At 36.2% G+C, this 21,932-nt stretch overlaps 3 protein-coding genes across 3 annotated transcripts; 1 reads left to right on the top strand and 2 right to left on the bottom strand.

Moving 5' to 3' along the window:
* Nucleotides 1-560: 560 nt before the first annotated feature.
* Nucleotides 561-10,431, bottom strand: LOC135683137 (protein phosphatase 1E). Its single transcript, XM_065198314.2, has 8 exons — nucleotides 10,105-10,431; nucleotides 7,283-7,410; nucleotides 5,030-5,126; nucleotides 4,720-4,825; nucleotides 4,157-4,345; nucleotides 3,309-3,452; nucleotides 2,493-2,649; nucleotides 561-1,390 (listed from the first exon to the last, which is right to left on the bottom strand). Exons 1-8 carry the CDS (start codon nucleotides 10,281-10,283, stop codon nucleotides 918-920), a joined length of 1,473 nt encoding a protein of 490 aa, XP_065054386.2. The 5' UTR covers nucleotides 10,284-10,431; the 3' UTR covers nucleotides 561-917.
* A 902-nt stretch (nucleotides 10,432-11,333) lies between these two features.
* LOC135683141 (uncharacterized) lies at nucleotides 11,334-14,327 on the top strand. The gene is made up of 2 exons (XM_065198317.2): nucleotides 11,334-11,894; nucleotides 12,377-14,327. Exons 1-2 carry the CDS (start codon nucleotides 11,334-11,336, stop codon nucleotides 12,593-12,595), a joined length of 780 nt encoding a protein of 259 aa, XP_065054389.2. The 3' UTR covers nucleotides 12,596-14,327.
* LOC135683139 (co-chaperone protein HGH1 homolog) lies at nucleotides 12,995-17,198 on the bottom strand. Its single transcript, XM_065198316.2, has 3 exons — nucleotides 16,400-17,198; nucleotides 15,004-15,194; nucleotides 12,995-13,231 (listed from the first exon to the last, which is right to left on the bottom strand). Exons 1-3 carry the CDS (start codon nucleotides 17,055-17,057, stop codon nucleotides 12,995-12,997), a joined length of 1,086 nt encoding a protein of 361 aa, XP_065054388.1. The 5' UTR covers nucleotides 17,058-17,198.
* Nucleotides 17,199-21,932: the final 4,734 nt, after the last annotated feature.

Raw genomic sequence — 21,932 nt, 5'->3', positions numbered from 1 at the left:
GAAGAACTACTAATGTACTATGAATCTAAGACAAAAAAAAGCGAAAGTGGTGGGTTCAGAAACATGATTGGAGAACTGAGACGCACAGACCCAAGCAGTTTCCGGTTAAATTTTGCGTTTGTAGTCTTCGAAAATTTCATTGGAAATCTTAGCAGGCAATAATATTTTATTTTTTGACTCAATCAGGGTCCAGGTATATCTACAAAAAAATGGGTAAAATTTATCGAATTCCAGGTTATTATTTATTTTTGAGTAAGGGACTTCGTTGTTACAGTTTTTCTATCAAGGGGCCACATATTAATGGCATGAAGGGTGGCAGGAAGGGCAAGTCGCGGCTATTGTTTTAGGTAAAACTCCCCTATTGAGCATCTCCCGCAAAAAACTCTTCACACATTTTGAGGAAGACGAGAAACGTTTTTGCTTCATGTATGCCTAAAGCAACTGACAGAATTATGGGCGAGAATATTAAGAGTGTGATGTAGGGAAATTATAGTTGGCTAATGTAGATCGTTACGTAAAAACATTTAAAAGCTCAAGAGACAAAGATACAAGAAGAAAAATTTCGTCATAATGTAAGAATTTACCGTATATTTATCTCTGTCATATAAAATTACACATATTAAAATTTATCTTCACAATACAGGCTGCGTATGTAAATATTGTCAGCGTTGTTCCCATTGAGAACGTGTCTTATACACAAATCACTTTTCACCATGAATGTTAATAAAAATCAAGACTGGTAAATGCATCTAAGCCATCGCTCTTTAGGGCAGTTCACATGGGCGGATCAACCAAATGCATCCTAGATTCGCCCTAAAACTAACAGCTGTAGTAGTCAAACAGACCCCCACCCACAAAAAATCGCACACAAGACGCTTCCCCCCCTTCAATATAAAAATGGTAGCGAAATAAAGCTTTCAGCTGGATTTAAAATTATCATCTTTAATGTTTGTTTCACTTCCTTCCAATTCTACACTGTCTATTATGGGTTCACTCCCTTTGACTTCCAATGAGCTTTCTGTCGCATTCACTGTCATGCCTAGATTTTCAGTACTCACCGTCGAGTCATCTGCTACGGTACCCTCTAATTGCGCTCCCTCTATCCTTGGGCCTACATCTTCTTGTGTCTGTTGTGTATTGGTATTTGCTACATCAATTAGTGTTTCATTCTCTTGCTTTGAATGCGTTTTCTTATGGCTATCAAGAAAGACGACAATAACGCTGATATTATCCATGGACCCGCGGGCTTTGGCTTCTGTTGCGAGCATACTCGCGCATTCCGACCGTTCGTGGCCATTTTTTATGTGACTGTCGATCAATTCAATGGCTGTTTCATCACTAACTGTATCCCACAATCCATCGCAGGCAATTATGATGTAGTCTTCATCACCTTGAAAACAAAGAAAAAATAAATGACGAGAAACAGTTTCAATTCTCAAAATCTTAATTTTAGATACGATATTGAAGACATCACACCTGTTTAGTTCGTTGCTATCTGCGCCTTTGTATACAGAATTATTTCAGACAGAATGTGCGAACGAGATTTTAAGAACAAACCACTAAAAACAACCATGATAAACTGAAAATGCAAATGATAACATTAATTATTTCATGATGATTTATTATTTTGTTTCAAACATTTAATATTTCATGGTAAATGCTCCTTTTCTAAAGAGGAAAGTTTATAAGGGGAGGGGGTTATGGCCCTTTTCCAAAGAGGGAAGTTTTTTTAAGGGGAGGGGGTTAAAAGTTGGCGGTTTTTATCAAATTTTAACATTATCAAGAGTTGATCCATTCCAAGAGGGTTTAAATAAGGGGCACTTACTCCGATTAATATAACAAGTAAAAGTGCAGAAATAAAACTTCGCATTCAAAATATTCCAACTTCTAAAAAGTTCTAACTTTTCACGGAAAAGAAGAATTTGACGCCTCATTTACCTACCAATAGTTTTCTAATCCATTGCATCATTTATGTTGTGTAGGTAACTTTATAATCACTATACATTCTTGAAGCTTTGGTTGCTATCAACAAAACATCGTTCTCAAACGGACAGGCCGCGGGACAAAACAACTTGCGAGCTTAACAGTAAATACATAAAAGAAATAAGCTATTTTAAATCAAAGAAATTTTAAATCAACCGCTAAAGAGGACCCTTTGGGTAACAAAATTTCCCTCGCAATAACCACCGGTGTTTTGCATTTTAATCCATGAAGTTAGAGCTACAAAAAAGGCAAAGTTATTAAAATCTGGTACAGAAACACTTCAGAATACGTGTTCTGTTGTCAGATACACCTTAGAGACTATTAAGCGTTGGATAACGTCCAAAGGTGAACGAAATTCAACACAAAGGCACGAATCTAAATAAAGCGAAACAAGAATGACACGTTTCATTGGCTCCTTGAATTGACCTATCAGTGACCACAGTCTCCATGTGTAAATGAATAAATGAAAGAAGACCCAAATACTTACGAGTAATATCATTTCTACGAACCTTCAAAGTGATATTGCGAAATGTCTGCATCTGATGAAACGAAAGGTTTCTGCTCGTAATCTCCAATCGCCCGCGAAACAGCCAAACTTCCATTCACACGCCAGCCTCCGAACCAAACAACGCAGCCACCAAGATCCTCGATTCGACGTCGCTCATCCTGACAAGGAGATTTGGAGTTACAAAAGGATAATTCATCTATATACAAGGTGGTGGCAGTCGGTAGAAACAAATATTGATGACGAAAGAGGAGGCGCAAAAAGGCCGACAGAAAAACTTGCGTGATCTGGGGCGTGAAATAGTACGCAACCAGAAGGGTTTGTACCCTCAAAAGGAAACAGTATTGCTAGTTGTTTAATGTTTTCATCTATCGACTTAACCATGAAAAAGAAGCACAGAAGTTGTTGCAAAAGCCGAGCAAGGATGGGAGCTTGCTGATGTGTTTGGGGGGCTTTAGGCCCATTGACCTCCCACCGAAGAACATTCCTGCCTTATATACGCCCATAAATAAACACAAAGCAAAAAACAGTGAAATACAATCATGTTGGGAAATACATTTCCTCAGTGAAACGAAAGGTCATAAAAATTTGTTGAAGGGTTTTGAATCAACTTTGCTTTTTTCTTGTAGTTTGTTTTGATAAAAAAGAACATTTTACGAAACAGTTTCTTTAAATTCCTTCTTGGGGATTCTTTTCTAAAATATTCGAAAACAACATCAAAAATTAGAACATCGATTAAAGTACAATGCAATTTTTTAAGACAACAAATTTGAGAGCATTCAACAAAGCAGAAATTTAATTTCATTTGCGATTGAACTACCTCGCGTTCGGGTTTATGCGGTTCCATCAATTTGATTGGCACACCATTCTTGCCCAGGACAGCTTGTGAATCACCAACCCAGGCCGTGTACATAGTGTCATTTTGGATCAGCACAACCACTCCAGTCGATCCGCTTTTTAGCCTCTGATAACAAGAAGAAATGTCATAGGCCTAGATGTCACAGGCAAAATTCGCATAACTGATATAACTCGCATATGAAGTGGAAAATGTGAACATCCTTTTTTATTGTTATAGCATTTTCATTTGAATAACTAGAAACAAGAACTGATACAAAAAACGATAATGAGGCAGAGCAATTTGAATGTATAGGATCAACTGCTTCCTTTAAGGCATTCTCAATTGTTCATATAATTGGAAAGGCGATCACCCTAACAATCTTAATAATGTGGGCAAATCGCTGCTCTTTCCTTTCATGTAAAGGCCTGTCTGCATGGGTCATTTGTAAGAAAATTTTCTGTGATATACTTTGGAAATGAAAGATAACACATAATTTCGCCGATTTCCCTTCCTTTTCGAAACAATTTGACACGTGAGTTCTTCCAGAACTGTGAAAGTTGCTAGGATATCTTCGGACGCTGGCATGGCATAAATTGATTTTTTGAGTGGTACAGGACGAGCAGTGAACTTGCTGAGTTTTCTTGTCTTGGCAGCTCTTTTGTTTTCCTCTAGATCGGCGTGCCACACTTGCTTAACATATGAGACTGCTTTTCTATAATATGAGTTACACATGTAAACCTTTGCAAGTGGATTAATATGTTGTAGGCTATATTTAGAAAATACTCACAAAAAAGTAAACAAGTAAACCTACTTTAGAGGATCGTTCATACCTCTTGCTTGGCCTTGACAATAAATTGAGAGTCGGTTTTGGTGAATGCATATCGCAAAGCTTCCAGTGGCTGCGTGCTCAGTTTTTCAAATTTCTTCAAATTGCAGTGGAACTGACTGGCAGCATAACAGGCAGCATCAACCCCTCCGTGTCCATCGAAGACAGAAAACAGAGCTTGGTTTGGGTATTGCTGAGACATGAGAAGAGCAGTTTCATTATTAGATTAAATCATCAAATATCATTGATAAATATGGTGAATACAAATCATGTATAGCAAGTAATGAAAGGTTATCAAAAGTTCCCTGCAATGGTCCAGTTACTACACTGATTTGTCTTTTCACAAACATAATGTTTAAATACTAAATTAGGGGACACTCTTAAAAGCCGCTGATAAAATCTTTAGTGGAAGTAGGTGGCATTTCGAATATAAAGAGAGGCATTGATCTTACTTCTAATGAATCCATTTCAAACTATGAGCTATTCAACTGCTCAAGTTGCCAAACTGGTAAGTTGAAGGGCAGTGGGCAAAAGGAAGCAGAGGTTAGCTATAAGCTAGAAACTTACTGCACCCAGACCATGAAGGGTATTGAAGTCAGGCATAATGAAATGTTTGTCCTCCATTTTCCTTCTTTTGTTCTTGATTGCCTCGAAACTGATTTCATATGAGAACCTGTGAATCAATTTAAATAAAAACTAAACACAGAATTAGGCTATTGATAAATCTTACAAGAAACATTTTAGGTCATGATATTCATTTGAAGCTATTTTTTAACTTTTTAAGTAGGAAATTGTACTTATTTTCCTTTTGATTTAATTTTGCCGTTATGAAAAACCTTTGAACCAAGGATTAGTATGCTTATACATACATACATACCTGTTTTTGTGCAACTTGGGAAGGTTAGCTGTCCATCGGTCACTTATCGTGTACAAATGGTTAAACACTGCCTTGGCAACACTGATCGCATCATATTCTAAAACAAAGATATATCATAAGCATCCTTGTATGCATTTGGTTCCCAATTGTTGTTAGCAGTAGTACATGATGCGGTTTGTAAATTAAATATGGTGTCATGTGCATGTACAAAAAAAACAAAAAATGAATAATATTGGCCCAAGATTTGGCCCTTTAGGAACTAAAAATAACATGTCACATGGATAGGAGATCTAAGGAACACAAAATGGAAAATGTGGTCGATCTGTCACCATAAAAGTGTTGCGATTTTTTACATAACTTTATCATATTAATCTTAAAATCTCAATCAGCTATTACTTTTAAAAATCTACTTTGTTCAAAATACTGAGAGAAAAATACATCATATTGCTAATTAAATTCAGGTTTTCAACTAGTGCTTGTAGCCTTGTTCAAGGCTATGTTGCAGTATGATATTTTACAATTTACAAAAAGAAGATAGCTCCAAAAAGATCTAGAGTTGCAGTTTTGAAGAGGCTACCAGAATCAGATCAAGAAATATAGGAGCTCAAAATTTGCAAAAAAAAATTTCCATCTTACAGAATTAGTATTAGAGCCAAAACAAAAAAAATTTGAAGAACCATATCTTTGGGATGCTATAAGATATCAAGCTGAAATTTTCAGGAGGTTACTTTCTTATGTATTTCACACAAAAGATCCATTTGGCATTAAATGACCCAGAACTAATTTTAGATAAATAATATGTTCTTTCATAGTCTTGACAGGTACATAGAAGACTGTGCTCTCTTGTTGTATTTGCAGTTAGAACAGAGAAGATATCATTTTAGCAAAAACAAAATAAACTTCTATATAAAATCACCAGGCCTTTGAATGGGATGCAAATACACATTCAGACCTGGTCATGTGAACTGTCTATCACTCCAGCAAGACAAGGGAGTTTCAGCTTTAATCTCTGAACACAACTGCTTCAAAAATTCATTGTGATTCGGCAGTCCTGGTAATATCAGGTGTGCGATCGTATGCATGCGTACACCTCTTTACACGCCTAAAACTCCCAAGGCATGCTTTCTATTGCACTCGCAGTTCCATGTTTTCACTTATTATCTTTTCTCTTTTGTTTCTTTTCATTTCTTGTTTATTCAATCTAAAGTAATTTTTCAATTTTTTTTTGGCACTATCTTAATGGCATTGCTGGGGGCATTGTAACTCTTTAAGGCCCGGTTTCTATTTCTTTTTGTGTCTCTGTTTTATCATTCTTCTCTCGTATTTCCTGGAACACATTACCCCTGGGCCATTTCATTTTGGTCATAACCATAACATGGGTATTCTATTACTAAGTCCTTTTTTCCGTTCACAAATCCGCTCTCAAATTTGATATTACCAGGACTGATTCTATATATCTCTCTAAACTGTCATGCCAAGGACCCAAACTTGTCACAAATTTCCATTGTTGTTAAATGGAAACCAGTCTACAGCCTATTGTTTAAGATGTTAGTGGTCTTCTTTACTTCACACTATTACTGCAAATTTGTGGGATGATTTAAAGTCTGCCAAAACATTAGCACTGCTTTGCCTTGCCGTTCTTGGTGATATTGCTTCAAAAGACTGTTGAGTCTCTAAGACTCATGCATGCTTCTTCTCACATTTTACCCAATACTCCCCTTTTCGTCAGAGAAATGAAAGCTCCTTGCTATTTTGATCACTCCTTGTTAATGGAATCATTGAGCTAAAAAGGTGTTTAATAGATGAAGATTGAGTTCCTTGCAGAATTAGAAACCATACCGAATTTGTGTGTGTGCCTGCTGCTTTGTATAGATTAAGAGTGTATGATAAGATCTAACCACAAAGGAAGTCGGAATTTATTTTAAGGGTTTTAAATATTTGCCTAGTGAAATATTCAAGTCACAGCCTTTTAAAGCAATAGGTTTGTATTTTGAAAGATCAAGAGTGTATAACCTTAATGTGCTGTCTCTGTCTGACACACATGGTTCACTGCTTGTATGACCAGTTTTTGGTGCATTTTTGATTGCCCAACAATAATTTGTCTTGAACAATAAATTGTCTTGAACAATAATTTGTCTTGAACAATAATTTGTCTGGAACAATGATTTGTCTTGAACAATAATTTGTCTTGAAAAATAATTTTGACAATATTTCCAAAAGAAATTAAGAAAAATAATGCATAAAAAACCTTACTTTTAACAGTAGAATCCTCTGAAGGCAAATGAACATCTTCGCCTTGCTCAAATTTCTCTAAATTTCCATTCAATATTTCCACAACTGTTTCATGGGCCAATGCTGATTTTAATGCCGATCCGCAATTCCTTTTAATATTAAAGAGAACATTTGTCACTCACGAGTTAAAAGTTGCTTTCTAAAAAAGGAGCAGAATGAATTCCCCACAATAGTGTAAACAATACATAAAGTCAATTTACCAATAGGTCATTCCCTACCAAATTTACAAGACTGTTTGTTGATACATCAAATTCAGTAACAAAATTTCCCAAAATTTGCAATCAATGTCTTAACTGATCACAATATTTTCACAGGTTTAATATCATGGCATGGCCTAGCCTGCATGCAGACTTTTAAAGTAGGAGACTTTCACTTTCAGAAATCAACGCGCGCGGCCAAAAGCTCGGGTGATAAGAGTGGGGCACGCGAATCAAATTTTTTTAACAAAAAGCAATAAAGTTTTTTCTATTGGATCATTAAACGTGACAAACTTAAAAAAATGAACTGAATGCTACACATTGTGTAGCAATGTTCATGTTTCCCTCGGGAGTAATCGTGAAGGGTACTGTGCGACATAGAAATGTTTCATCTTCAAACGTTATCAACCGAAAACAGAGTTGTTTGAAGATGAAGATGGAACAGCGAAAACGAAGTCATTGGAGAACAGTCATTTGAAAACGAATTGTTTGAATGCGAGAATCGAAAACGGAGTCAATTAAAAACGAATTCATTCATCTTCAGTTTCAAGATGAGCTCGAACAAAGGATATGAAAAAGGACAAAACAGAGTTATGGGAAAACCTTTGTTTCCGTTCTGGCCAAACAATGTGGGCCAGAGCAATTATTTATTATTATTATTAACTCTTTATCTACAATGTTGGCATAAAAAAGGTATAAAATAGCAAAGCATAGCTAATATAAGCCAACTATTAAAAAATGCCAGCAATGGGAACGGCTCAAGAATAACGGAAACTGAATGATCAGAAAACATAGACATACAAAAATGGAGTAGTGGAAACAAGGATTCAATTTTAAACTTCTGTTTCTAAAAAGAGTTTCTTAAGTGGATTGACCTATCAGCATCCGGTAATCGCGCTCTTCAAGAGAAATATTTATCATTGGCCACACAACTAATTGCTCTCAAAAATAACCTCGGGCGTGAGCCTGCACACTCATTTGCCCCCAATTGAGAGCCCTGCTCTCTAAATAAGCTGTATTTGAGACTGTTTGTTGATACATCAAATTCAGTAACAAAATTTCCCAAAATTTGCACTCAATGTCTTAACTGATCACCATATTTTCACAGGTTTAATATCATGGCATGACCTAGCCTGCATGCAGTCTTTTAAAATGGGAGACATTGTAAAGTCTGTGCAACAGCCCTTATTTTCTTGTATCCAGTAGGTCATAACTTCTTAAGCAAATTGTCTTTATTCTATGGCACGATGGCTTCAAATAGAATTTCAGTTATTTGTCAATAATTTTTATCTTCCATTCTGCCTGTGCATTATTAAGAATCTGCCATAGATTCCACGCATGATATTTGTTTATCTGGTCATATTCCACACAAAAATTCTACCTTCTAAACTTCTGACTTCTGATAACAAGAAAAAACAAGGAACACAAGGTCTCTTTGAAAGCCTTTGCTTCAAATTCAGCACACAATTTCACCGGAAATGTTTGTTATTCACAAATGTCAAAATTATTGTTCTGGCGTTCCCTGGGCAGAAAAAATACTTTACAGTCTAGCCAGTTTATTCAATACTGTTATCATTGGGTTTCTGCTAGCTTAAAATTTACAGATAAATTATTCATTTAAAGATAAAAAAAATTAAAATACAATCAAAACTTCCATAAATGTTGTTAAAATGGCTCTCTTAAAACTGCCTAAAAGAAACAGGATTCTATTTTTCTTGCCCGTAGAGCAGCCAAGAAATAAAGACCCCTCAGACCAAATTCCGTTTACAGACAATTTTGACCTAAAAAAGACAATTAATAATATTTCTATTTTATCAATGTGACATTTCTGTTAAGTGATTTGCTTCAATTCTGATGCTTTACTTAGAAGAAAAGTACATTTTTGTCTTCTGAGCCCAAATTTTTCTCCAGACCAGCCAATCATATTGATGAACCAGACTGCATTCTTTGTCATGGGTGGAGAATATATTCTCCGTGCAATCTATGGTGGTTCTAAAATGATCCAGGAAATTCACTTAATAGATAGAATACACACAAAATTACTGAAGCAAAAACAGCCTCCTAAATTCTTCCTGCCGCGGGCATTACTGCCTCTGTTTGTTTTCTCAGATTCTTGTCAGTTAGCTGCTATTAATCTTAGTCTTTTTAGAATCTTTGAGTTCGGAGCACATAGCGTAAATTGGGACCACATGCTTTCATTTGTTACTAAACCTGTCAACATATATTTCAACTAGCAAAAACAGTCTATTTTAGTAAAATCAACCAGTTATAATCTGTTCAAGATTGTGTAGAACTTGAGACAGACATACCAAACCTGTTTAGCTTGGAGCTTTTCTATGAAGACAACTACTTTGATTTGGTTATCATTTTAACAGTACCCATATGGCAACATTTTCGCCACCTAAAACAACTAGTCCGCCCCGAGGTGCTGATGTTTCTTATCACACAATCAGAAGACACAACATTCATGCGGCAAGTAGGGAAAACTTTGAGCCGACGTGCCAGTCCTGGCCTACTTCGAGTCTAGTACTTGGCTAGCTAAAACAAAGTTAAACACCTTTACTACAAAAAACTACAGTATAATACCTCTTTGATAGGTATGCCAAGACCAGATCGATTATTTCTCCTTCAATTTCATCCGCTGTCATGCAGTAACAGTTCGGTCTTACAAGAACAGAATCCTGTGAGTCCCCATGTTCAGCGACATATTTACTGAGGAACTCGCCAGCCTCAGCAAGTTCCTTCTCCTCAAGCAAAGCACTCATTTTCCAAGAATCGCCTCTTCTATCGCTGGATCATGCTTATTATAACCAATACATTCTCTCTTCTCATAACAGATGAATCACTTATCTTTTCATTGAATTATTCATTCACCCAAATCACTGCTTCTCATCACTACAAAACTTTCTTGGCGCCAGACGGAAACCAACGATAGAAGCCGTACCCCTGGAACATGCAAGTTCACGCGAGAAACCGCGGGTTTAGATCACTTTAAATTTACCAATCTTTTGTTAAGGCCGCTTTACACAATCATATTCGGTTAAAGGACGTGGCCTCAAATTTTTGTCACCCTCCGCCCTTCCCCAAGAGCCTAGTGGCTTGGGCCGTCACTGTTGTCTACACAAAATCTGTTTTCTCAGCTTTTTCTTTCTAGCACAAGTATGCCCAAAAATAGTAAGACCTTTTTAACGACTGCAAAAGTGACTGCAAGAAATATTCTCAAATTCGCTTATCAGAAGGGCGTGGTCGCAAAAATTGTCTTTCGGTTTGCCCGTTGTCTATTGTTTGCCCCGGGGCAATATTCATCTAATCTTACCATTTTGGTTGTATGTCTTTCTGGTTATACAATCTTTCATTAAAAGAACCAGAAAATTGAATCTCAGTGAATGAAACATCCTTTAATTGCCGACGAGATTGAAAAATCTCCGAAAAAACACCCGTAGATGGCGAGAACCACCTCTTTTTCCGATGAGATTTTGTCAGGGGATTTCACAACATTGTTCAAAATCGCATTTTACAGTAGCTGAACCGCAGCTTGTTCTTAATCTGTTCTCAACTTTTGACTAATTTTGAGGCTGAATGTTGACTGCCACCTGAGCGACCCCCTTAGTTCCATATCACTAAGAATCCCCCCCTGAAAAGCTTGTCGGTGGAAGCGAGGTTGTTATTGACAATTTATGGTGCAACATCCAAGACGATAGCAACCACCCAAATAGCAAAGTGAAAAGATTTTAGTTGACTCAAAGTTGAGATATTTTGAAATATAAAAGGTAAATGTTAATATTTTCTTTAAGATATAACTTTTGTTTGCAAAAATGGCGAAGCGCAGGAATGCAAAAGCCGAGCATAGGCCAGAACCTCGGTCCGAAAAGCTGGATTTAGTGAAATTTCCAAGAACTCGTCATCTGTTGGATGCAGGCGGAAATGGAGTTTCACGAGACGATCTTCTAATGACAGCGAAAGAAGCAATTGCTTTTCTTAAAGGAAAAGTAGTTTCAGTTGAAGAAAAGGTTGATGGTGCCAATTTAGGTTTTTCTGTCAACAAGAATAACGAAATCAGAGCACAAAATCGATCGCACTTCGTCATATCGAATTCTCACCAACAGTTTAGCACGTTAGAAGCGTGGATATCGCGACACAGTGCAAGCCTGTTGCGTGTTCTTGAGCATGGCAAATTCATATTATATGGAGAGTGGGCTTATGCAAAGCATTCAATCTTTTACACACGCCTTCCAAGCTATTTTGTTGCATTTGATATCTATGATACTGACAATGGGCACTTTGTCAGTCGTAAGACTAGGGATAAAATGCTGAACGGAACAGGTATTGCAACAGTACCGTTAATTGTGGAAAAAGAATTTCGATCTCCTGGCGAGGTAATGATTTTTCTGATGTGAGGCTGTTTTATTTTGCAATGTAGATGGTTGTGTATTATTCATATGACAACACAACTTCCATGTGAAAATTAAATTAAGCAGAACTCAACCACCTACAAAACTGTTTTTTTTTAATGTTCAGTGCCAGGCAATGTCAATTATTTGTTTTTTTCTCAACTATTGTAGTCTTCGGTAGTTTCTTGTCCCCTACAATTACTATTTACAGTTTTCTCCTTAAGAATTTTTTTCTCATGGTCTCATCAAATTTAATAAATTATGAAAAAATATTATAATGAATGTCACAGTATACTTCTATAAATCTGGAATTTACATTTCCCTGGTCCCAACTTGAGTAAAACATGACGAAATACCATTTAAAATATTATTTGGTTAAATTTTTTTCTAATTTAAAAAGTCTTTCAGTAACTTATCAACAATAGCTGTTTGCCAGTTTTGTTTGATAACTCTTCCTGATTTAACAGCTGTTGCCATATTTGGAGACCCCATCTGCATACTATGATGGTCCAGTAGAAGGAATATACTTGAGAGTTGATGAAGACACACAAGACAACCACAAGGCAGAGAACTCCGGAACCTTGTTACAAAGGGCCAAGATTGTACGACCAGATTTTTTGCAACAAATAGAAGAACAGTGGACCAGACAGAAATTTGTAAAAAACATATGTGAGGTTTACTACTAATATACATTAAGAAAAATCACAAATTTATGCATATACTGCATCTTTCTCATTGATAACAATTTAGTAATTGCAAATAATTCTACTCTTCTATGCCTTGGTAGAGTGCAGTTTAATAGCATTTGGAAATTGCTACTATCTCTCTAAGTTTATGTGTTTCTCTGTCAACCAAATCATAGGATTGGTCGTAATGAAGTAAAATTGATGCTGAAAGTTTCTAAAAATTGTAATTAAAAACCTTGTGTCAAATAAGTCAATAAAGAGTACTGCGAGTCTTTTAGCCCTTATAAGATATGCACAAAAATTTTCAATAGCATTATCCATCCTTTCTGCAAACCCTTAACATCCATGTTTTGCATTTGTATTTGTTACAAGTATTATCGGAAACAGGCATTTTCCATCTTAGTTAAGTTTTGCTTTAGAATCTACCTCATTAAACTTTTGTTGAATGTCGTCTGGTATTTCTACTCTCTTCAAATCCTCCATTCCTTTTTCAGGCTCATCACCAATCAAAATCTGAATAATTTTTTCCAAAACCAGCAAAACATCTTCATTTTTCTCAACATTATGCAGCTCCCTCATAATGTAGTATGTCCCATTGTCTCTCAAATATTCCCGGCCAGCTTTCCTGGTACACAGCTTGATAATGAAAAAAGTCAATCAAAGGCTGAATTTTTTAATACAATTTAAAACAAATGGTTAATTCAGAGAACAAAAACAATTTAATACAATTTAGTTGGTCATTAGACCATAATCACTTATATGCATCAGCGATAGTCAGATTACTCAAAAAATTTATAAAACAAGGTTCTTTTTTAATGTTGGTTCTATCACTTTAATAAAACGGCAGAGGATTGCACACTGCATGCCAAGCTTCATTCCCTTCAGACAGGCTTGAAATTTCCATAGAGACAGAAATTCACTGAATCTTTTTGTCTATGGAAATTGCATAACAGTGGAACCAGCCTGTTCAGATGGGTCGCATGCCTGCAAAAAAAGCTAGCATTTGGGGAAGATGTAAGCATTGCTTGCTAGCTAGGTGAGTTGAGTCGGTGTAGAGTGGATTCAAGCTGCAGTTAGCAGTAGTCAGAGCAATCAAATCATCAGAAATCAAAGCTAACCTGGGGGATGCTTACAATTTTGATGACAACCACTGTACAACGGATTGGACTACCACTCAGGCAGGGGGTTGAGTTGTACTGCCACTCAACATTGCTCAAATGTTACAGACAGGGGATACCTACATACTTTGAAGGACGACCAAACCAGCATATTTCTTTAGCCACTGTCACCCATTTTTTGTATAATGAAGATACTTTATTAGGAAAATATTTTATAAGAATATTGAGGCTCAAAATTGCTAAAATTTGAGAATATATCAGAAATTTAAGGGAGGCTAAAAAAGTTCCCAAAAGCATGATTCTCTGTTTAACAAAAGTTGCTCCCACAGGCTTCAGACTTAACATTGCTTCTTAAACTAATAACTGAAAACAGGCCTGATTGTGATAAAGTAAATGTGCAACTTAATGTGAATTCTAGGTGACATTTTGAATTCACGCCAAAAAGAACTTTTTGTTTCTTTATTTGACGATGTTGCTTGGGCTAAATGCCGTAAATGTTTTAGAATATCCAGCCTCAGAATAATGAAAACGCTAATTGGTTGCTTCTTCAGGTTGTTGTAAATTGCAATTTCACGAAAAGGTTGATTGCGTCTTGAAAATGGTCTTCAGTTGATTAATAAAAAAATGGTCTGCAGTTTGGTTAATAATCCTTTCAGAAAAAAGGGCATGACCAGGAAAAGGGTGTAGTCTAAAGGGTGAGGTCGATCATCTATTTCATTTTGGCCGTAGTCAGGTTTTTTTGCTGGATCCACCACTGCTTTATAGAAAGGTTCAAAAATTCCATAAATTCAAAACCTCTGTCAATCCAAAAGTCACTCGATTACCAGGGGGTCAAATGGCCCTTTATCTAACAAATTCATGATGGCAGACTTTTTGTGGACTTAGAACACCTTAGGACATTGCAAATTTTAATTTATGCGCATGTGCAATACGATATTCTATGTGCAATACAAGTTCCGCTGTGCTTAGGGTTACTAACATAGGTACTAACATAGATAAGTATTCAGGGATGTGCCATACTTAAATCACTTTTACTGGAAAAATAAAGGCTTATAGACACTCTCTCTCAAAAGACATAACCTTGTGTTAAAAATTTAGTAGAAGCAAAAGCTTTGAGACAGCTATTAGCAAAACCATTTAATTTGCTCCTTTGTTTCAACCATTTTTAAGTATTAAGGTCAAGACCTTTAAAATAGCTAGACCTAAACACTGCATGCTATAATTTTTGACTAAGAAATTTTTATAATTCCCAAGCTTTTAGTAAAAACTATCTTAGGAGAACACATTTACCTGCAAAAGAGTTTCAATAAGCATGGTCCGAATTTCTTCATCGGGTTCTCTCTCCTTATTTTCTGGGAGAAATTGTAAGTCGATTGGAAGTTGGTCCATTTCATTTTCTTTTATTTCTTCTGGTCCAGCAAGAGGAAGGAGCAGGTGGGGTAGAATATCAACATCTGCGCTTAACAACCAGTCATGGTAATCTATAACAATAAATGGTACTGTAGCAGAATCTTTGACTTAAGCACATAAATTTGTATAAAACAGTATGTACAGTAATAGTTGAGCAAGTTAAGCAAACAAAAACAGACAGATAAATCATTGTAGTGAGGAGATGAAATAATCTAATACAAAATAAAGAAATATTAAGAATAAAATTATTTTATTATTGTATAAAAAATACAGTATTACAAGTGTTAATATAGTGAACATATATGGGTCATTTCTGACGGCAAACCTGTTAACAAAACTTTGAAAAAGGTCTACCATCCATAGCATCATTTTTACTATCTAGCGAGTATGTACTATAGATCTGCTAGATACAATAAAGATGCATTCTCTTATGAACATCAGACAAAAAACAGTTCCAAAAGAGAATGAAAGAGAACAGTTTTTGAAAATATCAATATACTTAATAAAACGTGATTTGATAGCATGTCAATGTTTGTTGGACAAAAATACTGGCATTCATCCAAATTGTTCCTAGCCCAATAAACTACCTTGTGATAATCATTTACACCTATTGGCCATTGCACCTTTGCATATTTGAAGATATATATCCCCATTGGATAGAAAGAAATATTTAACATCAATAAAAACAACAAGAAAGAGACTGTGATTATGTATGCCTGTGGCCATTGCATATTCATCAAGGCTTGATCATACATGCCCTGAATTTCTGAGCCTTTTCATATGGAGAACGTTTCCTTTGCCTTTTCTCTGTGAAATGGGAATCTCAGATAGCCAGGGAGATTCCATGCGTAGACATGTATTTATTATCCTTTCATGTGTAGACATTTGTCTCTTAGCCAGGATAACTTTAAAGCAATTTCTGTCATGGTATCCACACATAAAGTGTGGCTTGTGTATGTGCAAATGAAAACCTATTTCCCAGCTTTGCCAAGAAAATCTGTTCATATGGCCATTGATTTTCTCATTAGGGATGATCTTGTAAATGCTTAAACCAGATTGTGGCTAGCATATGCCATTTTTGTATGCAAGTACTATTCAATCAAGGGGTGTAGTCAGGGCTGTAAGGTTGATTGTCCCCCTAGTTAGCAAATTTAAAAAGGCCATGCTGTGCACCCAAAAGATCTGTGTGAGAACCGCCATGCTTTGCATGGAGACACAGGAGAGCGAAGTATGTGTGACAAGGTTCCAAAACATATTACAAAAACTTTATATATACCAGTTTCAAAAGAAAGATTTTTGATGATCCTGACAACAGCAGCACGTCGTATTTTTGATTCCATGTGAGAAGTGTACGGTAACAGCCTCTGAATGACACAGCGTTGCTGATCTAGAAAAAGCTTCCTTGCATTTTCAATCAATGTCATATTTGAGAGAAATGAACCCAAATGAGATAACTGATTGTTTTTCTTGTTGTATCCTTTAATGCAAAATGCATCAACAAAGTCTGCTAGAGCGACACTTTTCACTTTATCGATGTAATCAAAGATAACTTGACAATTTGTTGCAGTCCTTGATAAATTGCTGAGTAATTTTGCTGCATCGTCAGCATATGTTGCTTCCTTGCTTAAAACATATTTGATAACAAAATACAAAAAATCTTCATCTAACAAGCCAATTGAGCTTGCTTTTTGAGAATCGGCAATTAAATTTGTCAATATTCTCAAGCAATCCCGTTTGATTTCCTCTGTAGTATCTTCGATCAAAAGTTTCACAAGACTTTGGAGCAAATTACTTGTATTTGTAATTAGCTCACATCCATTTTCGTGGGCGGTTAACCCAGCAATATACTCCAGGGCGATTCCCTTAACCTCTAGCTTACAGTCAGCGTTCAAAAACTGACAAAGCTCTTTGAGCTGCGATTTTGCGTCCGCCATTATCCTCGTGGTCGAATTCGAATGCAATGAATCGAAATCGAGGCCGTGATGTTGTTGGGGATAGGAAAGAATTTCTTTGTTATGTACCACACAGAGGAAACCCTATTTATGCCACCATCAAGGCTTAAATGTTTTCGTCAACCCCAAGTGGGCTCAAGTCATATTTTATATAATAATAGATGTATATGCCGAAATGGCCCTTAATCTACTACAACAAACAAAACGTCGTAATTTTAAATGGTTAGTTAAAATTGCTACATCTAAAATATTTCTACAAATGGCTACAAGAATTATAACAGCTTAAAGGTAATGTGTCCATATAAAAGGGCTGCGTATACCCAACATGTCAAGTAACATCAAAATAACATTTTGCGATTGGCCAGTATTCTTGCGATGCAAAACTGCTCACATGAAAAGCTAACCTCGCAGCAGGGTAGATAAACAGAACGACTGTAATGACTGGGACGATGACATGAAAAATCACATGTTTCTGAAAACCCCCGCAAAGTTGCTTGCTTTAGCTGGACACATTACCTTTAAATATACAATAGAAAACTGATCAGCACATTTTTTCATATTGTCTGATAAATTTTACGCTTTTGGACTGCTCGCCTTACTGTTATCGCAAGAGTTCGAATCAAATCAAGATGTTCTTGACTCATCATCCAAATAAACTTGTTCTCATGACTACTAAGATCTTTTATATAGGGATACCTCTCTTCAATTTTCACCAACAGTTTATTCCTTTCTTCAGAGTAAAGGGGGCAAAATGAAATTCGTCTTCAATAGCGTGGATGGAGATCGAATCGCAATATCTGCCGATTCTTTCATCCTTGGAGGTAGGCTTGTTGCCATATCTACCATTCTCAATATTTTAATGCACTTTTCTTCGGACACTATCGGAAACTTTATAGCATTTTTCTTTCCTTCGACTTTCTTCTTTTAAAAGTACTTTTTACGTAGAATGTCTACTCAAAGAAGAATCAAAACGACAATTACGAATGGAGGAGAATAATGTTAACCCTCCAGAGTACATGTTTGTTATGTGCATGAATTGATGTATGTAAGCTAAGGACAAAGTTCTGCTTCCCTTATTAATTTTAAGACCATATATGTTGTTGCCACCTTGAACCAGACCCACTTCTAGTAGAAAGTTTAACCTTGTTGTAAAAAATATTTTTCATCAAGTAATAATGTCATGGTATCTAAAGCTCTGAAAATTCGTTTATAAATGTAGGAACCCTATGCGAAGGATGGGCATGGGTCATACTTGTTGTTATGTGAAGATGAAGCAAGCATCCAAACAACAGTCGTTGCATTCAGTCTCAATGAAATGGAATTGGAAGGATCTTAAGGCGTTGGCTGTCTTTGAAACAACCAAAATTAGCGTAAATTATTGCTGTAAATACTTTTTACACTGGTTTAAACAAAATGTTGTGCCAGGACTAAAGAAAATCCAAAAATAATACAAAATCTTTGAATTCTTTTCAAGCTTGAAGATCCCAGCCAACGAAAAAGTATTCCAACCACAACAACCTGCTTGTTTTTATTCCGTTAACGGTTACAGTGTTTGTAATTTTATTGACATAATATGGTGTTACAAATACATGCTCTGTCTTTCATGTCACACTTCAGTTGATCTATCAAGAAAAGCATCCTAGTGGCCATGACCAGTGTGTTCCATTGACCAGGTGCCAAGTCACCCCCTCAGTCCAGTTTGATCACCATTTTCTACATTATCCAGTTTTAACAATTGCAACTGCAGAAGCTTGTGACTTTTTCAGCTGCACTCTGACATACCGCAAAACTCCGAACGAAAGTCCAGGGCCTATTACGATTCAAAGACCATTTTAAGGGGCATACATGGTGCAGGGGCCAGGTTGGGAGGGGGTGGCTATAATCAGAGTTCAGTTGATTTCAGAAAGAACATTGCAAAACAAGTTTTTCAAGCCTAAATGAAAAGATCAATTATGTTTCCATGACACTTACAATCAAGCTTCAACCATTGTTGAAAGAATAGTATGCTAAAAGAGCTAATGCCAAAGTAATTGATGATGCAGTAAGCAAGTCGACCTAAATTTTTGCACTCAGTCTAGAAAAAACATGCTTCTATCCACGAAGACGTGTGTCTGATAAATACACGCCTTGGCTAAATACTGATTATTTCAAATTAGCAAAAGAACGAGAGATAAATTAAAAACGAAAGATTCGAAAAGAAACTCAAAATTGTTGATGGATTCCTACAAGCATATTCGTAACAAGTTGAATAACTTAGATAGACAAGATAAACGTGAATATTTATCCGAAAAAGTCACACAGTCCCAAGGTGACCTCAAGAAAACTTGAAAACCATCAACCAAGTTATCAACAGAAAGTGTAACACTACAGTTGTGCCAAATTTTACTGTAAACAACCAAACAGTTAGTGGCAACAAAGAAACCGCATTATCAATGAATGAGTACTTCTGCAGTATTGGGGAAAAACTCAGTGAGAAAATTCTCAAGAAAGCAAGTCCACTCTTGCTTGTCTGTTTAATACCCGTTCGAAACTCCTCCGCCAATTTCCTCTTTTTCTGCCATCATGATAGATGAACTATCGTCAACTTTAAGGAGGATGAAAACATCACATGGTTCAGGCCACGATGGCATTGCAAGCTTCTATTTGAAGATTGTTTTGCCAGTTGTTGGTGGGTCCTTGTGTGATTTTCTCAATGAATCGTTTTTCACGGGAAAATTTCCGGAAGACTGGAAAAAAGCGCGTATTTCACACATTTTCAAAAGTGGTGCAAGAGATGACAGGTCGAATTATAAACAGTGGCGTAGCGTCCGGGTATTCAAGGTATTCAGTGAATACCCTGAGATTTCTCAGAAAAAATATTAATACGACGTATAATTGCAATAAGTAAAAAATGTTTTGGGGCTATTGATTCTGGTTGAATTCGTTACCTCCGATATTCTACATTTTGTACAAGTACAAAATATCATCAAATTCATGGAAACAATAACGCTGCGAAGCATAGAGAAGCTGGGAGATCTTGAAGCTAATTTTGAGGATTGAGCTACTTTATGTTGTATGGAGATCGGTCATGAATACGCAGTGAATACCCTAGACGGTACTTTAACCAATCAAAATGCTCCTTTCCATGAATAATATTTGCCGTTAATCAGCTGAAACAATGGTTCTGTACGCTGAGAAATATGCAGCGTACAGCCTCAAAGTTGGTTCAAAATAGTCTCGTTATGAGATCGATATAAACAGTTAATGAACGTCGGAGCGGTTTGAGTGATGGAGCTGCATCGAAAACAGTAAACATGACTTAATTAAAAAACTATTGCAATGTTCGTATTACTGTTTCATAATCATTCTCTCATTTGACCACTACACTTAATCTACCAACAGCAAAGTGGAAAGGAAAGGTAGGCTGCTACATAATACTACACTGACTCAGATCTGCTCCCTCTTGAAATGTCAATTTGTTATTGCTTGCCAATCAGGGATGTTTCTGTTTGTATTATGTGATAGAATTAAAGTAAATGCAGATAGGCCTGGATAATATCCTTATAGTTGACTGGTGTATTCAGTTATCTTGTTGGCCTATTTTGTTTGCATTATTCGAGCGCATTTATTTGCATTATTGTGCAGTCTCATCTCATTACCTTCGATTCTTTCAAATATTAACTTGTATTGAAAATATCACGATTAGGCCATAAAGAAAAAGTCTATACTGCATACCACAAAATCATTTATAACTCATGTAATGCCCTATGTGAATAATTTTGAAACTTTCGAAAGCCCTCTTGTATTAAGGTATTAAGAGTAGGTGTTTACAGTTACTTCCTCTTGTCTTGGTCCCTGGTTTATATAGATGATCTACCCTTTTTTCTGCAAAAATCTCTTGTCAGCATGTATGCTGATAACATGGCTATTTCTCTCTTCTCAAAAAGTATTGATGACCTACAGATTGACCTAATCTGGGAACTTTTGTAGCAACAGGATTGGCTGCATGCAAACAAACTTTCTCTGAACTTTGTGAAAACACAGCCTCATTATAGGTTTTGGTCTATTATAGGTAGGATCGAAGGCCAGCCTGAAGCTCTACCATCTTTTTCAATAGGTGGTCAGGAAATTGGAATAATTACCAATACAAAGTATTTAGGTGTTCAGATAGACAACCAACTAAAATTAGGACAAACATATCGATACTGTCAAAACCAAGGGAAATCGATTCCTTGGACTAATTAAGTATTCTAAGAAATATCTTCCATCTGACGTTCTCAGTGAAATTTTTAGAGGAATTGTTGAGCCCCATTTGAGTTACTGTTGCTCCGTTTCGGGCTGTTGTAGTGAATCAACAATTAGCTTCCTGCAAAAAATCCAAAATAGAGCTGCAAGAATTGTAACAAACAGCCCATACGATGCTTCAGCTGCTCCGCTAATTTAAAGTCTTGGCTGGTCAACTATCAGTAATCTTGTGAGAAAAAAGACTGCCGCGCTGACTTACAAGTCTGAATTTATTTGCCCTTGACTACTTGGAAAAATCATTCATGAAATATTCAGATGACAGAGAATGGTTTCAGATACTGATATTAGTATACCGTTACTGAAAACGGTCAGTGGCCAAAAGGCTTTTTCTCATCACGGTGCAAGGCTCTGGAACAGTCTAGGAAGAGAAACAAAATTGGCACCCTCCCTGAAAATCTTCAAAGTATTTTCTTTAAGAACAACTATAAAAGGGGTTGTAACCTTAATTTCATTTTTACGTTCTTTTTCATAGACTTTGTATCATATTATATTGGAGATTAGGTATATTAATTTCTTTTGTTCTTAGTTTAGTCTTTTCGCTTGATCAGGTCGGTTTGAAAAACATATTTTGAT

Source organism: Rhopilema esculentum, chromosome 7, assembly GCF_057945365.1.
Source record: "Rhopilema esculentum isolate cy_ngs chromosome 7, ASM5794536v1, whole genome shotgun sequence".
Classification (NCBI taxonomy): domain Eukaryota; kingdom Metazoa; phylum Cnidaria; class Scyphozoa; order Rhizostomeae; family Rhizostomatidae; genus Rhopilema; species Rhopilema esculentum.
Note: the sequence above shows the minus strand (reverse complement) of the source record. Positions and strands in the feature narration are given on the sequence as shown.